At 44.7% G+C, this 24,667-nt stretch overlaps 1 protein-coding gene across 5 annotated transcripts in view; it reads left to right on the top strand.

The window, feature by feature from the left end:
• Positions 1-20,515, top strand: part of RAB11FIP4 (RAB11 family interacting protein 4) — a 101,961-nt gene extending 81,446 nt beyond the window's left edge. For 4 of the 5 annotated variants that reach the window (XM_063410149.1, XM_063410153.1, XM_063410152.1 and 1 more), the window contains 12 exons: positions 1,065-1,288; positions 4,516-4,707; positions 6,212-6,346; positions 7,770-7,805; positions 8,694-8,793; positions 9,200-9,303; positions 9,831-9,971; positions 10,495-10,576; positions 10,811-10,948; positions 11,417-11,575; positions 11,921-12,064; positions 13,840-20,515. In XM_063410149.1, coding sequence (XP_063266219.1) covers positions 1,065-1,288; positions 4,516-4,707; positions 6,212-6,346; positions 7,770-7,805; positions 8,694-8,793; positions 9,200-9,303; positions 9,831-9,971; positions 10,495-10,576; positions 10,811-10,948; positions 11,417-11,575; positions 11,921-12,064; positions 13,840-13,956 — 1,572 coding nt within the window. In that variant the 3' untranslated portion in view covers positions 13,957-20,515. The remainder of the gene's footprint in view (positions 1-1,064; positions 1,289-4,515; positions 4,708-6,211; positions 6,347-7,769; positions 7,806-8,693; positions 8,794-9,199; positions 9,304-9,830; positions 9,972-10,494; positions 10,577-10,810; positions 10,949-11,416; positions 11,576-11,920; positions 12,065-13,839) is intronic. The other variant, XM_063410151.1, reaches the window with a different exon arrangement.
• The last annotated feature ends 4,152 nt before the right edge of the window (positions 20,516-24,667 follow it).

Genomic DNA, 24,667 nt, shown 5'->3' with positions numbered 1-24,667 from the left:
GCCAGTGCCGTGGCATTCCTGGGTGGGGTGACTTGTGCCCAAACATGAGGTGTATGCCTGAACGAGGTGCTCCATGCCTTGTGCCAATGAACTCAGCTTCAGCAGCTTCCCTTGCGAGCAGCAGCTCAATGGTCAGGCTGCCTGTGGAGCTTCAGATGAGCTGTGGAGTGGAGCTCTGAGTCAGGACCTGCTCTGCAGCTCTGAGGTTCTTGTGTCATGCTGGATGGGAATTGTCAAAGCAGCATTGTGTGGCTGCTTATCAAAGGATAGAGTAAAATATTAGCCTTTATTTTTTCAATTAAGAATTTTTATTTGTGCCTCAGGGACAAGCAAATAGAACCCAGCTTGTCTTGGCTATTCTTAGTATTCATGGAGCAGGAAGGGGAGGGAGAGGGCAAACAGCAAGAGCAAAGAGTTGCAGTAATGAGAATGATGGCTTATTTTGGTTGATACTTAATCAAGACATGTGGTTCCAGGAAGCAGGAAGAGATGCTTTTGCCTTTTTTTTCCTGCTCTAATATATCTTTGATTATTACAAAGACCCTAAACAATTTTTTGTTTAGCAAAAACAAAACACCTGCCAATTCTTTTTTCACCTTACCTTACAAATTTTTGTCCATTTTCAAAGACAGAGTAAGCTGCTAGGCTTATCTGGTTTGCTTTTGTTTAATCTGTAATATTAATCAGAGGACTAATTCTTGCTGACTAATGTATTATCATCTCTCAAAAGATGTTTAATTTTGTAATAACACTTTGAGGATGTTTATTACTTCAAGTACATTTTGTTAGTGAATTAGGGTAAAACTGACTGCATTTTATAGCTGGGTGTTGTGTCCTTCTCCTGTGAAGTCAGAGACAGTACTTGAGCTCCTGTGGAAGGTGCATGTTATTTTATTGGCTTGCAGGAACTGGCTTTGTAAAGCAGGTCAGTTTTTGTTTCATGGCTTTTATTCAGCATCACTCCTGCTTACCAGGGCATCCACAAACTGTCTTACTGCTCCTCCTGTGTCTGCTGAACTCCTGAAGGGATGATGTGGACTGACTCCTGCTTTTCCCCGTGCCAGGGCGGTGAGATCCAGGACTGCGCATACGTGGACAGCGAGAGCGCGTGCAGCGAGCCGGAGCTGTTCCCCGATGAGGACGCGATGACGCTGGCGCAGCAGGAGGTGCACCATGAGTCTGACATGGACAGCGCCATCGAGAGCGCCCAGAGCTCCGAGGCCTCGGACGTGTGCCGGGCCGAGGACAAGGACACGGGGCTCGGGGGCCTCTTCCTGCCCGGTGACAAGTGAGTGCAGCTTCTGCCCCGCGGCAGCTCCGCTCCGGGGCACGGGCCGGGGAGGAAGGAGCCTTCGTGTGCTAATCCCTGCTGAGGGAGGCTGAGGATGGCTGATGGGTTTAGAAACTTAACATCCTTTTACAACAGAAGGGGGACGGATGTCCAGGGTCTCTAAGTGGCTTAGATAGTCTCAGTCCTGGCTCCTTCTGGCACGTTCTGTGAGCACTCACAGGACTTGGATGTTGTGTGTTGAAATGAAAGCATTGGGTCTCTCCAGAACAGATCACTGCATTAACATTCCCCAAAACATATTAAAACAAGTACTTCCTGCAGAGCAGTTCAGTCTGGGGAATACTGCTGTAGTCTTTTGTACATCTAGTTACCTGATGTTGTGGGCTCTGCTGATTTGCTTTGCAACTTCATGTACCAAGTTAACTCTTTGTGTTTCTAATTTTCCATAACCTTTACTGTGCAACAGTAAATTGTATTTAACACTGGCTGTCCTGGCATGTGCCTGTGTAACCATAGTTTGCTGTTAACACCTGTGTCTCTGTAACCCTAACTTGACTCCTCTCAGGTATGTACCTGGGAGTGCTGGTTAAAGATGACTGTGGGGGAAAAGGACCCAGTTTGGTTTAATCCTGCTTTGAACTGAATTCATGCAGTTACCACACGACAGAACTCAACTGGACTAGCTTTGTAAGCCTCTGCCTTGTCTTCCCTATTTTTGGCCTGTCATCTTGATTTGTGCCTCTTGAGCTTTGCTCGTTGCTAAGGCAGCCTTTCTTCTCTCTCCTGGGCCTCCTCGGATGTTCCCTGTGCTGCCTCATTCCTGCCCTCCTCCTGAATTTCTCAGCTAGCTGAGTTCTGGCCTTCTCCCATTTGCCCAAGCAACCTCAGAGACTTTATCAAGATAATTACAGTTTCCATCAGCTCTTTATCAAACTTGTCTCCTTTGCTCGCCATTCCCAGTTCTCCAAAGCCCCATCTTTGTGGTGACTGGCTTTTTCCCATGCTGTGCTTGAGATTTTTCCCTCCCATCTGTGCCAGTCAAGCTCTTGTGAAGGGGGTGGGCAAAGATTGTGCCTCCTGTACCCTCCTTCTAGGGCAGGCAGGACCAAGAGCTACTGCTACTACTGATAGACCTTGATTTATCCTCTGAGACCCTCAGCTTTGGGAAATCCGTGGGGGGAAAGCATTAGAAGCTTCATGCTTTTGTGTTAAAGGAGGCAATAGAGCTATTTACTTTGGGCAGTAGAGAGATTTACTTTGCTGCTGGGTTGAGGAAGGAGGTGGGTTTTGTATCAGGTGTATGAGCCCTCTGAAATCCTGCTCTGAAGAACAGGAGATTAACTTCAAAAACAAACAAGAGAACTGCCCAAACAAACAAAAAAGCACCACACTTGAAAGTTCCCTTCAGAAAGTGTTAGAATAAGGACAACCAGTGGCTTTTAGCAACTCCTTTGCAAATGAATGTGCCATTCCTAGGCCTCTAATCTTGGTGGAAGTGTTACAAGGAGCTTCTTCCCAAAGTGACTTGGTGTAACTGCAGCTGAGATGCACACAGCAGTAGGATTGTAAAATCTCCCAAGAATTTACCAATACACAGTATGTCTCTGGCACAGCAGCACTGTAGGAATAAATGTTAGTGTTAGTTGAACTTCTCACTAATGCCTCAGCCTAGGAGCATTGTTAGATAAGTTTGATCTATTTCGAGTATCAGTATTCCTACCTTCATCCTTCAATAGTGTGCCTGGCTTGACTTGTCCTAATTTCTGTTAATGTGAATTAGATAAATGAGTTGCAGGTTATAAATGGATCTCATCAAAAGAGGGGAAACAAAAGAGCATACATCTGAAATGTTGGCACGCTTCCTCTGCTGCTAATTGCTTTTGGAGGGAAGGGATATGCAAATGATGCTTGCACCATCCACCAAAGGAGCTCTGGTGCATCTCTTGTTTACAGCTCACAAGTGGAGTATTACAGGGAGAGGACTCTCCCTGCAGAGAGGCTGAGAGGCTCAAGGTAGACTCAGAAGAAATTTAGGAGGAAATATTGTTGAGCTGCTGGAGAACAGCTCACCTGGGAGCTGCTGTCCCATGGCTCATGGGGTGGAGCTGGAGATACAAACACTGTGAAGCAAAGAGAGAGGACAACTTAACCCAGCCTGCCTAAAGTGCCAGCAGATTCCATCAGTGCCTGGTCTGCACTGCAGAGGCCTTGGATTCTGCTGGAGAGGGAACAGTTGGGCAGTGCCAGGGCCTCACAATTGAAGCATCTATTTCAGGTCTTCCAGGTGTGTTTTCTGTAGGGAGAAGTTTGTTTGTAAGACATAATTTGTGAATTTACTGGAGTGTCTGTTTGAATGCCTCACCAAGGTGGGAGCTAAGCAAACCTTGTGTAAAACACCTGCACTCTGCAGGTGCACTGCACAGGGCAAACTGGAGCCTGAGCACTCTCTGCAGCCACCTTGCTCTGTTTTACTAGATCTCAAAATTGCTCTGCCAGCTGCTTTCCTGTGGTGCCTGACTGCTGATCTGTTTACTTATGTGCCCTCTTTCCCTGAAGTCACAGGGTTCTGCCATTTCCTATCCTTTTAACATCATTTTAGGTACTTTTCTGGCAGTTATACAGCCTTTTCTTGTGGTCCATATCTCCTCTGAAAGACAGAATTTATGCCTATGGAAGGAAGGGCAGGAACCCAGCCTCCATTAGTCACATCAGTAGCTTTAGTGACTCTGTGGTAAGTGGAGAGCTGAGGTTTCTTTCTGACCACACAGAGGAGATGGCTGGAGTTCTTGGGGTGTGGGAGAGGGTGTTTCTGGATTACTGGGAGACTCTGATTGTGGAATAGAGTGACAGCCTCTGTCCTACACATGTTGCTCTCAGTATCCCGTGCATTTCGGAGCTGTCTGCATGGTTCCTGCATTCAGAGCAGATATCCCCATGTGGTCTTCACATGGAAGTGGTGCTGAGGATCATCAACGTGTGCTCTTTAAGGCAAAATGGTTGTGTTGATCCAAACTTGTCACACAGGTACCTTGTTCATAGATTCTCATGCTCCTGTCTCTCAAGGCACTCTTTCAGCTGCACATCATGTACATTTTAGCACTTCAGGGGTTTAGCACAAAGGTGGGTTACAGCTCAAAGAGGGGACAGCTGGAAGGTGGAAGGCTCCCTGTGAGGTGAGGTGCTACCAAAGTCGGCCTTCGAGATGTTTTGACCTCTTGTTTCAGGTCAAGTCCTCACAACCCTTCTGCAGCATCTGACCTCTCCACTTATTCCACCGCCTCCCTGATCAGTAATGAAGAACAGTTTGAAGACTATGGGGAAGGAGATGATGTGGATTTTACTCCCAGTAGCCCATGTCCTGATGATGAGACCAGAACCAACGCCTACTCTGACCTTGGCTCATCTGTATCTTCCAGGTTGCTCCTTATTCATTAACAAACAATTTTTCATTTTTATTCTTCTCTGACCATAGCAGAGTTTGCACTGGTTAGGTAGATTCGCCTTAAAAGCAAAATGTTATCAGTTCATTTCCTGCCCTCTAATTGACAGTCTGCATTTAATAATAAGAGCTATAGCAAATATGTATTTTCTGATAACCTCTGTTGGGTTCTGTTGAAATAAATGGGCTATTTTGTTTGTAGATGTTTCTTTCTATTGCAGACAATAATTGCACGGTTCAGGGCTAGTATTGGGAGAGATCTGCTGCAAAGGAAACCAACTTAGCATTATGTACCCACCCTGACACAGGAAAGACTTACAAGAGAGCCATTTCCATTTAGTGCTCTGATACTACAAATCCTTGGCACTAATCCGTGAGGGGAACTGCTGCAATATGTTCAGGGGGTATTTGGAACAAGCATCCTATTGGCTTGGAATGTCTTAGGAAACATAAGCAGGTAGCTGCTGTCTGTTAGGAGGTGGAAATGCCCCAGCAGGGCGCTTGCCTTCTGCGTGTATCCTCAGTCTCTGCAGCTCTTACATCCTGTGGCCAAGGCAGGTCAGATTTTACAGTCCTTCCCCCAAGCAAGGGAATGGGTGAGCAGGGTTGGGAAGAGCTGAGCATGAAGATTCTCTAGGATTAGTCTGCTTGGATCAATAGCACACAGAGGTCTTGTCTTCATTGCTAACACAGGACAAGCTCACTGCATCCTTCTGTTCCGCATGCGGCCCCCACGTGCTCCCCTCTGTTCCCAGCATTTCTGCAGTCCAGCCTGGCCACCTCCCGTGCATGCACAGCCAGACCCCTCTCACTGCCCCTTCATGGTGATGGCTCCTGTCTCTCATCCCCTTTCCTCAGGTTTATGCAGCACTTTCCATTCTCATTCCTGGGGCTCAGTGCACATCCTGCCATGATTGCTCTCTTTTATTTGAGTTTATTTTCTCTTTATCATGCCAAGAGGTACTGTTATCTCCTCTATAGACCTGTGTCCACTTCTCCCTTCCTCCTCATCCCAGGGTTCCTTTCATCCCACCATCTGAGGGGGTTTGTTTGACTTCTTACCAGACCACTCTGTTTTTCATCTTCCTGCCTTTCTCTTGGAGAGAAGACTCTTCAGGTTGCATGCTGGGCTCTAGTGGGAAGGTGGGCAGGATGAGAGGGGGACATTGCTGAGGTTGAATATACTCATGTAGCTGCCTTTGCTGTGTGCATCACCATGCACCCCATGTACATTTTGTCGTTCTTCTGGTCACCCAAACTGATTCTTTCCAGAAACATCCACATCCTCTGGAAGTCCTCAGCTCAGACAGGTGCACATGCCCTAAGAGTAGCACTGGCCATCATAAGCTCTGACACAGATGAGCTGTGGTTAGAGACAGTTCTTCAAGTCCCTGGTCTGTGATTCTGACACACAGTCACGAGGAAAACCTGTTGTGGGTTGGTTGCTACAGCCAGTAATGTCTCTCCTTTCCTGCAAACAGTGCTGGCCAAACCCCCCGAAAAATGAGACATGTTTATAACAGCGAGTTACTGGATGTTTACTGCTCACAGTGCTGCAAAAAGATAAATCTCCTCAACGATTTGGAAGCCAGGCTGAAAAATTTGAAAGCAAACAGGTAAGCAGCGTATTGCACTGCTTTTGGCAATGCCCCCTTGACATGGGACTGGCTAATAGCAGGAGGAGAGGGAGAGTGAGCCCCTCTCCATTCTGTATCCCATTCCAGCTTACACATATATTGTTCGTACAAAACAGTAAGAAATTTAGACTTGGATATGTAGCCCAAACCAAAATGCTGTTCTTCATCAGCTGTTAAATATTTTTTCTGATTTAAGGTGCAGACATCGTTATTAAACTCAAACTTTTTAACCAATGAGCTCTTTGATTGCAGAGTGAGAGTGATATTTCAAGGAATTTTTCCCAGGAAGTGGGAACTGCTGTGCTGCTTAGTGCAGATCTACAGTTAGCTACTGCTTTCTCCAGGTGGGAAGGAGGGGTCTCCAGATCCTTGGCTAATGCACATAACCTTACATACACCTCTCCTAAAGCTACTGGTCAGCAGAGGTACTTGGCTTCTGTAGGATATTTTTGTGATGTCAAGAGAACTTGGAAAAATGATGAGTCCTGTGGCAGAAGTTACTTTTGGAGTTCTTTGCAATTTCAGCCTTTTCCCTTACATTTCTCTCTCTGCCACTCCATCACTCCTAAGTGCTGAGCACTTAGAAAGTGCTTCTAACAACGACCTAGAGTTTTTGAAGGGAATTATTTGGTGGGATTTTAGCTCCCCCTAGAAACTGGATGTGAGTTGTGCCTGTCGGTGTAATCGCTGGGACAGAGCACGCTGCACTCACTGCTGCTTCTCGTGATCACAGCAGTGCAGAACTTGTCATGGGCAATGCTCCTGCCCAGCAAGGAGCCTGCCAACATCCAGACTGTGAGCAGCCAGGGCTTTGGGAATTCTCTGAGGGGGGCTGGATGTGCCTGCCCCAGAGCTGTGTCTGTGCACACACAGACGTGGCCATCCTCTCACTGAGAGATGAGCAGGATGTTTTGATCTGGTTCCAGAGCTGTTTTCTGCAGCAAGGGGTCTTTATTAGACAGCACCAGTCTCTGGCTGCACAAGGGAACTGTAAAAATGGAAAGACCTCAGTTCCTGTGCTGAACTGGGAAGCATTATGGGGAAGGATAAACTAACTGTTCATAAAATCATCTAAAAACTGGAAATCCAGAATAAATGTCCATCACTAACTTGGTGTCCCTTTGTGGTGTTTCTAATGTTAGTTTTGCTCTGATTTACACTGACACATCTCTGCTAAGTATAACAGTATTTGCAAATTGACTTATTACTGATCACAGTAATTTGTGGCTTCACTCATCTTTGCATTCTTAGTAATTGCAGCTTTTGATTCAGTTGTTAAAGAATATTGTTCACAGAATTGTCTTTTGACTTGGCTAAAAAAATCTATTATATTTCATTGTGCAATTAAAATTGAATCAAATAAATGTTTAATTCCTATATCATTCCTTCTCTATCCATGTAGCCCTAACAGGAAAATATCAAGCACAGCTTTTGGAAGGTAAGAGTCTTCTAGTTTCCTATGAATATTGTGGAAACAGCCATAACAATTGCATAAGTGGGAGTGGGGGATGAAAGTAGGAATAATTTTAGAAAAACAAAAATGTACCAAGATAAGTTTTTAAGGGAAGGGGTCTGTGTTTGGGTATGAATGTTGCAGGATATAGAAGCCCCTGCTGCTCTTGGAGTAGGCCCCTGAACTGGAAAGAGCTCTGTTAAAAATATAGATAGTTTTTGCTTCCTTGTCTGCCAAATGTATTCCCTTGTACTGCTATTCCATCAGTCCAGCCACTGCTTCTTTAACCCTCATAATGTGGGCCTTGCTGCTGTTGCCAAAGTGTGAAGGAAAGCAAGAGCACCCCTTTAAAAAGGACATACAGAATTGTCATCTTCCTTTGACTGAGTGAACCTGCTCTAGGCTGGGGAGGGCTGTAAGGTTCAAGGACATTCTAGATAATCTCCAGTGTTACTCTGCAGTGGGAACTGCTTGGGATTTCTTTTTTTCTGTTTTTTTAAGTTCTTACTGTATGAAATTTTCTAGCTTAATTGTACCAACCCATGTGCAGTGGTGACCTTATTTTAAATTTGTAATAAGGCAAATACAATTCAGTGCATAGTGTGAATAAGACTTAAGTATTTTTAAACTATGTTAATGCTGGTGGCAGATCCTATCAAAAGCAACAAAGAACTCAGTCCATAGAACTAATGTCATTGACTGTGCTCAGTATGACTTCATTTAGCTACCAGTCTCTTGTAAGACTGGGCTTAACCAGTTGTAATTGTCACTGAAATGATTGCACAGATTACACCATAGATGTTCAAAGTCTGAAGCCAGACTCTTTGTCCTCCCTCCTCATCAAGCAAATTAATTATCCTTCTGATCTTTCAGACAACTCTTCCACAACAGTAACTTCAGCAGCAGTAATGGCAGCACAGAAGACTTGTTCAGAGACAGTATAGACTCCTGTGATAATGATATCACTGAGAAGGTGAGAATCTCTGTGCCCTGTGACCCAGTCCTGCTGGAGCCCTGCGTCAAGGGATCATGATCTTGCTCAGAATTACCCATGATCTGAAATTGGAAATTTGAAAAATTACCTTTATTCAAAATGTCCTTGATGTTCCATTACTGCTACAACTTTGCTTGGCAGTAATGCAAGAACTGAGCCAGCACAGACCCAGGCATTGTGTTAGGATTTCTTTATGGTGTATTTGCAGTGATCACCTTCAAGGAACGTGCAGGGTCTGGGGAGCTCAGAATTGTGGAGATTAACTTTTCTGCTGGCTTTGCAGAGAAATGTGCCCCCATTAAAGTGGATAGCTGTGCCAATTAGGAACAGTGAAGGGGTGTTTGAGGAGAGACCAAACTCAGGTTTTTTCTGCTTGTCCTTCCAGGTAACGTACCTGGAAAAGAAGGTGACAGAGCTGGAGAACGACAGCCTGACAAATGGTGACCTGAAGAGCAAACTGAAACAAGAGAACACACAGCTGGTTCACAGGTAACAAAGCACAGAGCCACGTCTCTCACCGTGTCAGAGCAAAGCTGGAGCACAGTGTGGGGAGGGAATATTTCTACCTGTAGAGTATGACCAAGTCTTCTTCCTTAATGCTGACAGATGGAATAAGGCTTCATCTGAGAAGTCCAAGTGGAATAGGGCTGCCTTGCTGAATTTTCAGCAGGAGGAGGCCTCCAGACAAGTGTTTTTGACAGAAATGCTACTGACTTGTACAGCGTAAACTCTTCTGCTGTAAGAGAGGTTGTCCCTGGTGGTTGGGGTTTTTTATCTTGCATGTAGCAAGAAGAGCAGAAGGCTGGGTCTTAGTCCCAGCTTCTTGAGACTGAAAGAATAATAGATGAACTGATACTACTTAATTCTGTGTTTATTAGTAAATATGAGAGATACAGGGAGAGGTTAAATGCCAAAAGAGATGGTGAGTTAGAATGAAACAAAGGAGTAGGCAGGAAAGAGAGAGGCAATGAATTTGCTTCTGAAGCTGTCACTGAAATGAGATCTGATTTCCTTAGAGTTCATGAGCTAGAGGAACTATTGAAAGACCAAGAAACATCAGCAGAACAGACTCTGGAAGAAGAGATAAAGAGACACAGAGAAGCTTACAGCAAGTATGAAAAAGAGAAAGGCACTGAAATTGAACTGCTGAATACAAGGTAACAAACATCTTGGTGCCACCCTGAACAGGGTAGGAGGTCTTCTTCTCTTTTACTTTGCTTGTAAATGTAGGCTGTTCACCAGCTGACAGTGCACAGATGGTGGCAGGTTGGCAGCTCTGTAGAGTGGCTTTGCAGTCACATGTCTAATGCCCAAAAGCTTGGAGGATGCTTTACATTAATGCTTTAATCCACATGGCCTGTGTAGACAGCTTAGCTGGATGTTTGGCGTGGATTCAAGGAGGGAATTGTGCAAACGTTTGTGCCTGCGTTTGTTTTTTTCAACTTATTTTTTTTTCAGCTACCTGTTGTTAGGAGCACAAGAATCTGAGGGTCAGGGTAACATTTTGGGCCCTAAAAATGAACAAGCAAAAACTCATGTTAAAAAGTGCTATGATTAGAAAGATTTTCCCTATTTGTTCTTTCTTTCAAGTGCAAGTGAGATGCCTTTTTAGATCACACTGTTTTGGATGTCTGCATTCTTGAAGAGGTATTTGCTGTAAGATTTTTGTTATTTACACAGGGTTCAGCAACTGGAAGAAGAAAATGGTGATCTGAAAAGCACTGTCACACGACTGAAATCCCAGACAGAGAGGTTGGATGAGGTAACAAAACTCCTGAGTCCTTTAACAGCAATTTATGTAAGAGCAAACTCTTACAGTGCTTGGCCCAGCTTCTTAAATTTTCCTTCCCTAAACAAGATTATTAATGGAATTGGGATGTTGGTCACCCTGGGAGGCAGGGATGTCCTGAGACACACGCTGTGTGTGTGGTTCGTGCTGTGGAGTGAGGGTGCCCTGCTCGTGGCAGCCTGCAGTGAAGCTGCCCGTGTGTTGCAGGAGAGGCAGCGCATGTCTGACAGGCTGGAGGACACCAGCCTGCGCCTGAAGGATGAGATGGATCTGTACAAGAGGATGATGGACAAGCTGCGGCAGAACCGGCTGGAGTTCAACAAGGAGAGGGAGGCCACGCAGGAGGTGAGTGTGGAGAGGGCGTAGGACCAGGCAGTCACATCACCTGCATGGAAGCCCCACTGAGAAAGAGTGGGCAGACAGGATGAGCACTGAGAATACCACATCCAGTGAGGCTGTGCTGGATTGTGTTTCTGTGGTGAGGGTGCCCACAGAGCAATGAATCCTGCAAGAATATTTAATAAGTGCCAATCCCTGACCCAGAGTGTTTACAGCTCTCTAAGAACTGTGTGCCCTAACATTTCCCATGCTCTGTTTGCAAGGGAAGTGATGCTTCTTGGGCATGAAGCTTAGCACTCACAGCCATTGCCAGCTCTGGGGCACTTTAGGGGACCTGTGCCTGCAAAGAGAAGAGGAGAAAGGCTGTGTTTTTGGACTGTGGCCTCAGCCAGGCTCAGGGAGTGCTTTTGCCTGAGTACAGAGGGGCTGTTTGCAGGGAGGGCTGCACAGACAAGGCCTGTTTGCTGCCCACAGCTCATCGAAGACCTGCGGAAGGAGCTGGAGCACCTGCAGCTGTACAAGCTGGAATGTGAACGTCCTGGCCGTGGGAGGAGCTCCTCCTCCAGCTTGAGTGAATTCAATGCCAAAACCAGAGAGGTGGAAATGGAGCACGAGATAAAACGGCTGAAGCAGGTGAGCAGGGAAGGGCTTCTCAATCCACATCAAATGTACAGGAATGCCTTGAAAAATGCAAGCCCAAGCACCCTGCCTACAGATTTTGTCCCCCCCTTCTCACACAAGCACAAGAGCCTCATTGCATCTGTGCAGGACTTCTTTGCACTGGTGATGTAAATAATCTGTAAAATGTAAATAATTTCCTGCCCCAGGAAAACTGAGGCAGGGGGCTTTGTCACTGGAGGTAAGAGTTGCAGTCAGCTGCAGCTGTATGTCAGCCAAGATACCTGTGATGCTAATTTTTTTTTTAATGAAACCTTGTACGAAGAACCTGAAAAACAATGTCTTTTCATCCCTAAATAGGAGAATCAAAAACTTCGTGACCAAAATGATGACCTTAATGGACAGATTCTAAGCCTCAGTCTTTATGAAGCTAAAAACCTCTTTGCAACGCAAACAAAAGCCCAGTCACTGGCTGCTGAAATTGATTCTGCATCGAGAGATGAGGTAATGTGCTTTTCTAATCAGGTACTATGTCCAAGAATATGGAATTTTCAAAGTAATTAACTGTCAAGGTTGAACTGTCTGGAGCTGACAAATGAGCAACAGAAAATTCTGCTTTTCTAGGAGTTCAAGGGTGTTAGAAGATTGCCTTAAATCTAACACTGTTTTGGTATCCTTACATTATAACTCTCCCATTTTTCTCTCATAAAAAATTTGAATTATTAAAATCTCAGTGAACTGTTTTACAGTTCTAACATCTTGTATCTTCTATAGTAATGTCAGAGTATGACATTAATTTCATACAAAAATGGCCATTGGTAGTTACTTTAATTTTTACTTTCTGTTCTAGATTTAGTTCTAAGTTACTTCAGTAACAAGCTGTCATTTAGATATATGTTTGAGCTATATATTCCCTGCAGCAGAACTCAATTCTTGGAGAAAGTAACTTGAGTGCAAATAATAACTTGGTAATGCTTTGAAAGATATTTTGGGAGACCCATTTGTATGTGGGCTGAGTCCAGCTGGTGTAGCTGCCTCTGAGCTCCAGGACAGGTTGTGAGATCAGGCCAGTGGATACATGAGAACTCCCAGGAAAGGAGACAGGTGAGTGGTGAAGGAGATCAAAGGAATTGTTTGTCCTTGAGGCTCTGTCTCTTCAGACAGAACTTTCCATTTCTTCATCAAGAAAAGTTGTGAGACAGAAAAGTCCTTTTACCCAGTCTGTACTGGACTGACCTGTCAGCCTTAGCTCCTGGGCAGGCTCTGAAGTGAATGAAGGCCCTTGAAGTACATACTTGAGAACTTAATTTCTTGCTGAACCAGAGCACTGTGAAGAAAGGCTGTTTGCTTGTTGATCTCTAATTAGGTAAAAGCAAACTGGCTTTTGCTATTGTCAAGAAAATTCTGACTTGTCCCTCTCAATCTCGTGGCTCTGGCTCAAGCGAGGAGTATCCAGCACTCCCCCTTTAAAGGAGGAAAGTGCCTGAAAGCTGTGGCCCAGACTCAGCAAAACCTCACAGACCTGCACAAACTGTTCCCATTGTGCCATTTTTCCTGTATTCTCAGAACAAAGGTAAGAAGATTCAGAGTGGGACTTCTGTGAAGTCTTATGGACAGGCAAATAACAGGAGCTTTAGGAGGATCTGGGGCTTTGACACACCTTGGCAGCTTTGTCAGTTTGGCATTAAATATTCAGAGATAAAAAGCAAAGCAGTCTTCATCTTTGCAGGCGTTGAGGGGTCTTATACAGCCCAAAAATCTGGTGAAACGTATTTAATACCAGTGGGTTGTTCTTGTGCAGTATGTTGTGTTTGTTTTGGGGTTTTTTTGAGAGTATGCACATGATCCAGAGGAAGCACATACTTCAGTGCAAAACACTGAAAATACTTGTTGTGTTCATCAGCCTTTCATGCAAACACCTTTAGATTTCAGTAGTAATGAAAAAGTCTGAGTATCATGAAGCTCTTGCTTTGAGATGAAGCAGTTGATGCATGATATGGATGCAGGATGGATTGGCATGGTAGGTGGGGAGCTTGTTTCAAATGACCTGCCCGAAGATCCTTGGAGATGACTGCTCACCACCACCTTTGATAGCAAAGGTCTGTAACATACAGAATTGTTTCTAATACAGATTCAGGGAGGAGCTTGAGTTAGAAAACCTGTCACAAGAAGAATTGGTCATCCTGAGCAGGCACTGGTCTCTCACCTGTCTCAGTTTCAGACTGTTACATAAAGTACTGTGAATGTTTCAGGAGTAACTTGGAATTGTTGTGTTTTAGCTCATGGAGGCCCTCAAAGAACAGGAAGAGATAAATTACAGATTGCGACAGTATATGGACAAGATAATTTTGGCAATCCTGGACCACAATCCATCTATCTTGGAAATAAAGAATTGAAGAGAATATGAGAAGGAAAAGCAGCAACTGCCTGATATTTCTGCACATGCCACTGGATCTAAGCAGCACTCTGATACTGTAAATGAATCTATAAATATATATACACACTAGGTGTGAGTGTGGGTGCGCGGGTGTGTTTATATGATGTTTGGTACACTGTTATTTGTCATTGAATTGGCTTGGTTAGACTTTTTCCATGCACTTTCAATACCTGTGATGAGATGGATACTGTATATTAATGTAATAACAATATAACTGGATCATGCTGTTTTAGATACTGGACAAAATGACTCTACCTCTAGTTGTAAAGGTAAAAAAAAGACAATGGAAACATATGGATGTGGCCCTAACTTTAGGTGCAAGAATTATTTTCTTCGTTCTTCCAGGAATTTGGGTACCACAAACCAATTGACATACCCAGGTTCAGTTCCTGACTGGTGCTGACTGTGTAATTTCCTATTTGATTTAGTTTTAGTACTTAAACCACACATCAGATTAAAAAAACAAAACAAAAACACAACAAAAAACAAACTTTGGGAGAAGACACAAAGTAAATGGGAAGAAAAGGAAGATATTGCAGAATTTTTGCTATTTATGAAAAATCACCATCCACTTGTTTGCCACTGTCAGCACAAAGTGTTTTTGATGTAAGATCACTTTGGAGCCTGCTTTGGGATGCTCTGAGCCTGCTCTCTAGTGTGTGTGCATGTGTGTTTTTTATGCCTGGGTCCCTGTAGCGTTGAGGCAAAGAGCTTTGCAAATCTGTTCCCCTATTTTCAGGGGTATATCATGGGCCATTGAGATGAATTCTGGAATTCTGCCCCTTCCCCTCACCCTGATTTTAAAGATTTCACTGAAGGAACACATTCCAGTTCTTACCAAAAAAAGAAAAAATAAATAAACAGAACAATGATGGCAACAAAAATTTGCATGAAATCTCTCACTTCAGGGGGAGGAGGAGGAGCAGCCCTCGACATGACATGCTGAGTTGCTTTCCCACCCCAGACAGCTGCACTCCTTTGAGAATGGCATTTTTTGTGCAGGCTGTGCAGAGCTACGGCTGGTTCCTGGCACAGCAGTGGAGGACAGTCTGATATGGAGTGGCTTTTACCTGTAGGGCAGGAAAAAGAAAAAGAGCTTCATCTTGCAGGAGTTGCCAGTCCAGACTGAGCACACACGTGCATATCTACAGCTCTGAGCAGGGAACACGTCCTGATTTAGACGAGCACTTGTGCAGGTGCTTAACTTTAGGTGTGTGCTGCATCTGCTCATGGGTGTCAGTGGGACAGAACATTAAGCTTTAAAGTTGAGCGTGTGCTTAAATGCTGCCTTAAATAGGGATGACTTCAACATGTGCCTGTGTTCTTCAGAGCTGGATCTATACTGTAGGGCTAGGACGTTTTTAATTAATTATGTAGCTTATATAAGGAGCTTATGGAATTGTTTGGGTAGTTGAATGCTAAAAACAAGTTTTATTCCATGCACTTTTTTTTAAAAGTTTCACTCTTTTGATTCACACCAACTGGCACAGAAAAATCGGCCAGAGTATCTGGCTTTCCCCAGTGCATAGAGATGTTTCCTCTATTGAATACACTCCCCAGAAGAATGTTACAGTAGCAATGACTGTGCTTTTCTGTGTATTTCTTGCTGTTGGCAGTGTCTTGCCCCTAGTATTCTCTTGATGTATCTTGGTGTGTATATGTGATGCATTTTTCCTGAATTTGAATACATAAAACTGTATTCAGTTACGGATGTAAATATATATATATTTTCTGCAGTCTCTGTGCTCTTGCCTTCAGTGCTGTGTTACTGGAGTGATGGGAAGCAGGGGACACAGTGAAATCAGGCTTTCTTGAAGGCAAGAAAATGAAAAGTTTGTTTCTATGTATCTGCATAGGCAGGTGTAAAGTAAGTGGAAGGAGAGAGGGACCAGAGGAATGACTGAGGGACACAACATCCCAGCCCACAGAGGTCTGCAGTGCTCTGGGGGGAATGTGGTGTCACAGGGCCTGAGGCTGCGGAAGCGTGGAGGAAAGGATTTAAAGACCCCTCCTTTGCCACCCGGGAATGGTGTCAGATGTAACCCTGCAGCAGATGTAACCCTTCTCTTTGTGCAGGAGTAGTGGAACCCCGTGGAAATCCCACACATCCACCTTTCCCACCTGCTGCTGCTCCTGGATGTGCCACCCCGAAGGTGGGAGAGGAGCAGTGCAGCCAGCTCAGTGCTCCCTGCCTGCAGGACTTCCCACCTGCACTTCAGGGATGGCATTTCCCTCTGCCAGGGCTGTCTGTGGGTAGTGCAAGGACTTCATCCTTTGAGGCCACAGAGAATTTCCACAGTGTCAGGGAGCTGTGGCAGACAGCAGTGGCAGGCAGGGCTGGGTCACCCAGCAGCCTGGAGCTGGCTGGTTTTGTCCTGCTCTCATGCAGTGCAGTTCACTAAGTGAAGCTCTTGCAGCATAGGCTGGTGACAATGTTTTACCCTAATTATTTTTAAGTAAATTGGGCTCTGCTTCAAAATTCCAGTGATCTAAAGCACATTCCCATTAGGGTGGAACATCAGCAAATGTTGAGGAGTGTTTCACTGAAAGCAAAGCCCGTGGACTCGAACAGAAGACATGAGTGTAGTGATAGCTTAGTTTTTGTCCAGATAATTCTATGTAGGAGGTGAATAGTCATTAGTAGTGACAAATAGTCACTGAATCTGGCTGATATCCTGAAAGTGATATTCTAGCCAAGGGTACCCAGCAGTGGAAATTCCTTAAAACTTGCAAGACTTCTTATTCAGCTCTGTGCCCAGCTGTGTTAGTATTTAGAAGCTCTTCCTTGCTCCAGTGTTTGCATTTGAAGAGATGTCTTACCACCATGTTGGTGGTGTTTGTAGCTGTGTTTTATGGTGTAAAGGAGGTATCCTTCTGCTCCTGTGGGGCCCTTGGTGTCGTACTGCCATCTGTTACTGTGGAAATCATATCCAGATACTGCTATGTTTGACAAATAATGTGAGTTGGAGGTGGGAGAGGCATTTCACTGGCAGATATATTTTCCTCTAAGGTATCCACCTCTAAAAATACTAATTAGCAATTGCATTCTCAGACTGAGTAACTACAGATTTTAGACTAACTTGTCTTGCAGCTGAAGCCCTGGAGAACCCTTTTATCCCAGAAAAGAAGTCATCATGTTTTATGACATGCAGGTCATTTGGTAATAAAAGATCACTTGATGGCTCACTGGGGCAGGGAAAAGAGTAATCTGATATCAGTGTTGCAGAGAGTGCATATTTTGATCAAGTGTCAGACAGACACTGGCAGAGCAGACAGGAGATGTTGCAAATAGGGAGACACTAATTTTGCTGTCTGTTCTCTGATAAATTTCTTCTTTGTTGTGGATATCCTTTGTGCTCTCAGGCTGGCCAGGAAAGTACAGCCTGCCTCTGTCAGTGTTAGTGTTGGTGGAACAAGGGCCTCCCTTCCCTGGGTAAATCCCTTCAGACACAGAAATATCATTTCCTCCTAGCAATACACAAATGCAGCAGACACTCCTGTGTCAAACCCATGGTTCTGTTTAACCCTTGGGGATGCAAACACAATCCTAGGTACTGTATCTTGATCTGTTCCTTGGTTCATTTGACCTTAAATTCTGAAAAGCTAAATGAGATTCTAGTCAAACCTGCTGCAAACCACTGCAGGTATTTCTAGACAGTGAAAAAAAAAAAAAAGGCTGGCTTTTGGCTAGAAGCTGCCTGTCTGGCTAGTCCCACACGAGGTACTGCAGAAAAATCACCTCTTTCAAAACTTGCCCTTAAAGAACACCTGAAATGTGGTCTCTCAAGATTTTTCTGGTATTGGCTGCTTCCCTCCAGACTTCAGTCTTCAGCTGTTGCCTAGTTCTGATTTCAGAATGATGCTGATTCAAAATTGCTTTGACATCAAAAGATGACTTTTCAGCTTTTTGAATAGCTTCTATTTAAGACGGAAGCTGTTTGAGGATTTGTCTTGAAGTGCAACATTGATGAACTGTAACCATCCCATCTATTTTTAAGGAATTTTTAATATGCAAATATGTAGGAAGTTTCAAAAAAAAAACCAAAAAACAAAAAACCAGCATCTAATGCACTTTGGTTGCCAACTTTTCCTTTCATGGTCTTTGGGAAAAAATCAGATATTTCTCAGCCAGCTCTGCAGGGAGTTGAACACAGCATTATTAATTCTCATAGATGTGTATCAACAAATATTTTGCTGTCTGAGTGCAGCAATGCTCCATTTACTTTGGTAGAACTGCATTGCTCTCCAGAGAGGATCTAGACCAACAGTATTTAGGCTCCCTAACCTGGTTTGTAAATGAGGGCTTGGAAGCTGATATATAAACACACATTGTGGGCTGCTACACGAGGCACTGCTCAGTGGTCTGTACATCACAGTGCCCGTGACATGTGATGAGTCTAAGAACTAGAATTTACAAATAAAAGGGTGCTTTTTTTACATTCTTGTATGGCAGTGAATATACAGTGGTTTTCTCTTAAAACAAATACTGTATGGTGTGGTCTGAGGGATTTTTTTCCAAGGAAGGAAGGAAGTAGCAGCTGATCAAACACTTGCCAAATCAGTGGCTTGGCTTATACTGATTTAAGTGAAAACTTGACTCTGACTTTAACTGAGCAATTCCTGGTGTAAGTAGCAATGCTTGTATTCTTGTCAAGTCATCTGTTACTCAAGAAACATTGTCAGGAAATCATAACAGGTGATGTAACACAGCTGGTTGGTTTTAAAGGACATAGTTCCACAGTTCTGACATTTTGTTCCTTTGCATCTCAGTATTTTTGAATTAAAAATATTGATCCTAGGAGCAGTTTGCTGTTAAATCATGCATGGGTTTCTAGTGAATGAAACTCTGCATGTACCTTTAGAGCTTGCTGGGGACTGCAGTGGGTGTTGGGTCTGAATCCTGTCATTCTGCATAATGCACTGGGACTTGCACCGATGTGCAAGAGAGTTGTTTCTTTCTGGGACTCTTCCTCAGGGTTCTGTTGACATTTACACTCTTGGTCTTGTTCCCAGCCACTGTCAGGGGTATGTGTGCCTTGGGGCAGCACTTTAAACAGATGGGAGGGACAAATTCAATATTCCTGGCTTCAGTGTGACTTTAGCTACCAAGGCAAGAATTTCAGTCCTGTCTTCTTTATACCAGGCCAGTCCTGTCCTTGCCTCTTTTGTGGTCGTGTCCCATGTACATGACAGAACACTGCAGCTGATTCTCATGGTGTACAAGCAGGTAGGGTGAGTAATCCTGAAGGTGGCCCAGGTGAGGGGGCCCTGGGATGTGCCTCAGTTGTGTCCAGTGTCCCACTGCACGCTCCAGTGACACTCTGGGAGGCTCAGGTGTGCAGCTCAGCATGGCCAGCACACGGCACAGCTCACAGCAGCAGCCCGGGAGGATCTGCAGGCAAAATCTGCAGGCAGGGCCACGCTACCATAGCCTGCCACAGTGTGGAGCCAGCTGACAGGGCTCCTGGTGCTCCCTGCACCCTGGGTTTCACCGTGCTGACTGCACTCCGGGGCTTTTGTTCAGCTGTGGGAGTAGTACCTGGCCAAACACACTGTTAGATTAGTTTTTACTTAAACTTTAAACCAAATGAAAACATTAACAAATGTGGGCTTCTGCAGTGTAATTTGGACACCTAGCCCTGGGTTGGAGGTGCTGTGAGCGGAGCAGCTGTTACACCTGAGCTGTCACTGTACCCAGACAGTGACAGTGACACCCTGGACACCCCTCAGAGCTGCTGTGCCCCAGTGAGGGTGGCAGGGGACTGTTGTGGGGGACAGATCTGTGATGGTAACGGGGGCTGCAGACACTCCTCCTCCCAGTGATGATCTTACACTCCACAGCATCAGCTCTGATTTATTTGCTACCTTATCCATAGCTAAATTATTCTGGCTTTGGAGAAAGGATATCAGAAGGAGAACCAAGAGTTTAGTATCCTGTGGACACTTCAGTACACTACAGGGCAGTAAATGTTGCACTGATATATATTTAAATACTGAGACATTTTGAGAATTACTGTAAAATCAGTTGTGAGAGCCATTTGTTTTTCTCTGTTGCACAGACTAGTCACGTTTTTTGCATGGTTACATATTTTAGTACTTGTGCCTTTTACTTCTCTGTTGTGAAGATACATTTTATTTTCACATTTTATCATCTGGTTTTGGACACTTTTTATATACACTTCTTGAATCATCTGGTTTCTTGTAATGTACATGTGTATATATAAAATAGATCAGATTTGTATTCATGTGCCTCTGAGATGTAAAAAATACTCATTTTGTACAGGTTTTTTTAGAAGCACTAGGTCATGGTCTAAATTACATAGCAAATGAAATTTAACATAATTAGCAGTTCTTTGTTGTCTTTTAGGAATGTTGTGTCTGATGGTTGGTCTCTAGTAAGGCAATGTCACACACACTCTGCAGGTTTATTGTTTTAGTATCGCTATGAGACCAATTCTATCCACTTGTTGGCTTCAGTTAATTCAAAATAATAAAACAATTAAATGTTACAGTCCTGATTTGGTGATTATAGTTTTTATTTCCATTAAAGCCAATTTGCTTCCTTTTATACTTGAAATGGGCACCAGACCAAAACCTCATTTGAACACATTGCCCATTTCAGGTTAACTTCCATTCTGGGATTATTTTTGTGGGATCAGGCAAGTTATTTACTTTGCCCATTGAAATGGAAAGAGAAGTAGCATTACCAATGCATAGACTCTCCATCTTAGAGTGCCTAAAACGCTTTAGTTACTCCTTTTCTTCCCTCCCTGGCTTCTGTGGCAGCGTTTCCTAAGGACAGACCCTGGACCTGCATGACTGGAGATTTTCCTCTTGCAGATATGAGAGATGGAGTGTCTCGCTCTCCACATTTTGGCAAATGCTGAGTAAATTTCTTCCCTTGGGGTTGTAGCACAGCACTCTCCTGCGGCATTTGGGAAGCTGTGTAGATGCATTGTGAGCCTGGACATCTGTAACTCTGGCAACCAGGGACCTGGTCCTAGAAGTGTCCTTCCCTCCACCAGCATCCTCATCTTGAGCTGGAGGTTTCATTTCTGAGTGTTGACCCTGCTCATTTGATGAGATCCTCCAATTGTTCTTCTCTCACACCTTGTTGTTCATCAATACCCTACTCACCAGACTCCAGACACAGTGAGATAATACACTGTGGTAAGTCTCAATGAAAAATATCATCAATATCCCCTAAATCTTCCAAAAACCCAAAGCTTTTATCTATAAAAGAACACGTTCCACTCTCACAGAGCAGAAATTTTTTGACTGAATTTGACACCCATTTCACAGAATATAAAGCTGCCTTAGAAGTACGGAGGTGGTTTTATTTTTTATTTCAAAGGCTGCTTGGTATGAAAATGAGCAAAGTTCACTTGCTCCATTGTTACTGAAAAAAAGCAGCCAGAAAAAGTGGCATATGACTATTTTTAATCTCATTCTGTAATTTATAACATTGGTGAAGTGATGTCAGTGCTGTTGCAATGTGCCATTACACTATTTTCTCTGTATTTTGATGAAATACTTTCCAGGGACAATAAAGTTGTCCTTGCTTCTGTGGATCCTTCAGGTAGCTGTAATGTACAATCAGATATGTAAATAAATTATTTGCTTTCCCTGCATGACTAAAACGTTGTCTGTAGTGGGTGACTGATTCATTGTCTCTCCTTACCTTCCTCCCTGGTCCACCTCTATTTCTGTGCTTCATTTAAAGAAGGATTGCCCAATTCTCACCTGCCCAAACACCAGCTTCATTAACTTTGCATAAGTTACACAGATGGCACTGGGGAAGGAGTTTGCTCAATGCATGCCTTACCTGGCATCCACAGTTGTGTTAAATTTCCAAGCTGAAGCTTCACAGGAGCAACCCATTAATCTCTCCACCCACAGCGCTGCCCTTCTCAATTGATGAGAAGGGAGCTGTTTGCAGCCTTTTGCCTCCAGCTTTTTAATATAACTTAAATATAATAATTTACTGCCCATGTAGCTAATGAGCCTGTGCTGTGTCTCTTTCCCCGAGGGGCAGTGAGCTGTGTGGGGAGGGCACAGCCAGAGCTGTGTCCTGCGGGGAGCTGGGGCAGTGTGACCTGGCCTGGCACACGCTGAGGGCAGTTTCACACTAAAACCGAAGGCAGCAGCTTCCCCAGGACAGTCCTGAGGGAAAACTGCCATGGGCAGCCCCTGGGAGAGGCTCCCGGGTGTACCTGCAGGGGAGCAGCACCGCAAGCCTTGTCCGTGAGGGACCAGGACAGCGCTGGGACACCTCTGGCTGTGACAGGGCTGTCACCTGTCCCAGTGCCAGGCCAGAGAGCCCCTCAGGAGCCTGGTGTGGGCTCAGGCCAGGCCTCGCCACGTCGCCATGGCTGGAGGAACGGGCTCCGTGAGGCGTTGTGGTGGAGGACACGCCCAGCGCCTGCTCGACCAACACTCTGAGGTAATTTTTTCTTTCAATCTCCAGTTTGAGTCACCTGGCCTCTTCTCTGGGCTTTATTTTTACTGCTGGAGTCAAAAGAGTAACAAGTGAGGAGCAGCTTAGGTTCCAGGCTGCTTTTTGCAAGATCTGTGTGGAGTGAGGGGAGTGTGCCGTGGGCAGCCCCCTCAGACAGCCTGAGGGGAGTATTGTGTCTGTGGGAGCATGGCCCAACACCGGGGTCCAGTGCTCTGGGAAATGCTCCTGACAGCGGGGCAGACACTGTCAGCCCAGAGAAATGCTGGATGCTCCTTCCTTGGGAAAAATGGAGCCTTTTTGTTACGTGTTGGGGCACTCCAGGGTGAGGTGTCCTCTCAATCAGCCCTGCCCTGTCCTACCTGCCCAGCAGCATCTCAGGTAAAACCATCGGGGCTGGCCTGGGAATGTGAGGAAAGCCCAGCCTGACACAGCCACAGGGTGCAGGTGGTTCAGGGATGTGTTTCCACAGGGGGTTTAGTGGGTTTGAGGTTTGACTACTGAAAAGCTGCTGCTCCCACCCCCAGCCTGCAGCTCCAGTGCCACCCCGTGTCCTTGGGCCAACAAAATGTGACCATTTTGCACCTGTGTGAAAGATAGTGAAGGGTGTAAAGCCAGGGAACCAAGCCTGTGGCATATTATTTGAAATAAAAAGCACAGTTTAAGGTGGTAAGATCTCTGCCTCCAGCTGGGCTTGGAGCAAGGCAGAAGAGGAAAGGGAATTTTAAAAAGACTTCACTAATCAGTTCAAGCCTTGCAGGGCAAATTTTTTCCTTTCAAAAACATTGTGATGGTCTTCAAGTGATCATACTATACCAAACAGCTTTAATTTGACTGACAGTGGTCTCTAAACCTGGTATATGTCTTTTAGAGTATCATCCCATGGGGCTTTGAGGTAGCTTTTCTCACAGAAGAATACCTGGGTACAGATATTTGGGGGATATTTGGGGAATCAGAGCAAAGATTCTGTAGGAATAACCCATGGAGCAACGTACCTGTGTGTTATCTTCTCAGGCTTCCCCATTCCCAAATTCCTCCCAGCAATGAGATGTTGGATATTCAGATTTATTACAGCAGGCTCAAACAGTTGTGTTTGTGTATGCTAAACCACTTCAGCAGAGAGACAGGGAGCAGTTTTGTTCCCAAATCTCAGCAGCTCAGTGTAATGGGCTGTACTACTGACCTACTTGCGGAGCAGTTACTCTGGTACATGAAAAAGACACAGTGGGAAAACAAATCACGTGTTACTCTGGGAGCAGGAATCATCAACACGACGTATCACAAAGTCTGTAAAAGTTTCTTGCAAATTATGTTGTTCTTGCTGGGCTGGGGAGATGCAAGACCCTTTGGTCATTTTACAGTCTGGAATTAAAGCTCAGAACTCCTGGGAGGTGATTGTTGCTCTGATAGTTAGAGGGGAAAAGTGGGTTTGGAGGCAGACAGTGGCTAAATGGGCAAGCAGCAGAGTGGGAAACAAATTGCAGTTCTGACTCCTGAGAACCTGGGGAGTGACAAGGAGAACTGTTACAAAGAGGAAATACATCTCATGGAAGCACCAAGGAGTACATCAGTCAGCTCCTGCAGTCTGGCAGGAGGCTCTGATCTGCTCAGGTTGCCTTGGCTGACACGTTTTCCTCAGCACAGCAGTGTCAAAGCCCTGACTTTGATGTTTTCCCTTGCTCTGTTCACTGTTTGTGGTGGCCCATGTTTCAACGCTGTCCTGAATCTCTGATGGCAGACTGGGATCTGGGATGTGTCACTCCCCTCTAAATGTCTTTTGACACATGCAATGCAGCAGGGACTCTCCTAGCTTGCGTAACCCAGGGTGAAATTCGAACTTAGAGCTTTTTGGATGCAAATAAAGGCTAGAGCATATGACCAGTAAATTGGAGACTGTCCCAGATGTATAACCATAACTATTTGGGTTAATGGTAATTTTAAAACAACTTTGCAATGATAATATGTCAGCATGTACTCTGGCACGGTGCTTAAATCTGAATTTCTGTCACACTGAGATCTTTGTGCCTTCACAGATGGATGATGCAGTTTGTGTTTTGATGTGATAGTGTGTAACAGGGGTTGTGACTCAAGTACAGACTGTTGCTGAAAAGACAGAAAGGAGATGGGCTGTGGCACCAACAGGGGTAATGGAACTCAGCTGCTGAAAAGCTGTGCTTGCTCTCTCCCTGTTGTACTGGAGAAAATTGCTGATTGT

This window comes from Prinia subflava, chromosome 12 (assembly GCF_021018805.1).
Source record: "Prinia subflava isolate CZ2003 ecotype Zambia chromosome 12, Cam_Psub_1.2, whole genome shotgun sequence".
Taxonomy (NCBI): Eukaryota; Metazoa; Chordata; class Aves; order Passeriformes; family Cisticolidae; genus Prinia; species Prinia subflava.
The sequence above is the reverse complement of the archived record's forward strand: the minus strand, read 5'-3'. Positions and strand labels throughout refer to the sequence as shown.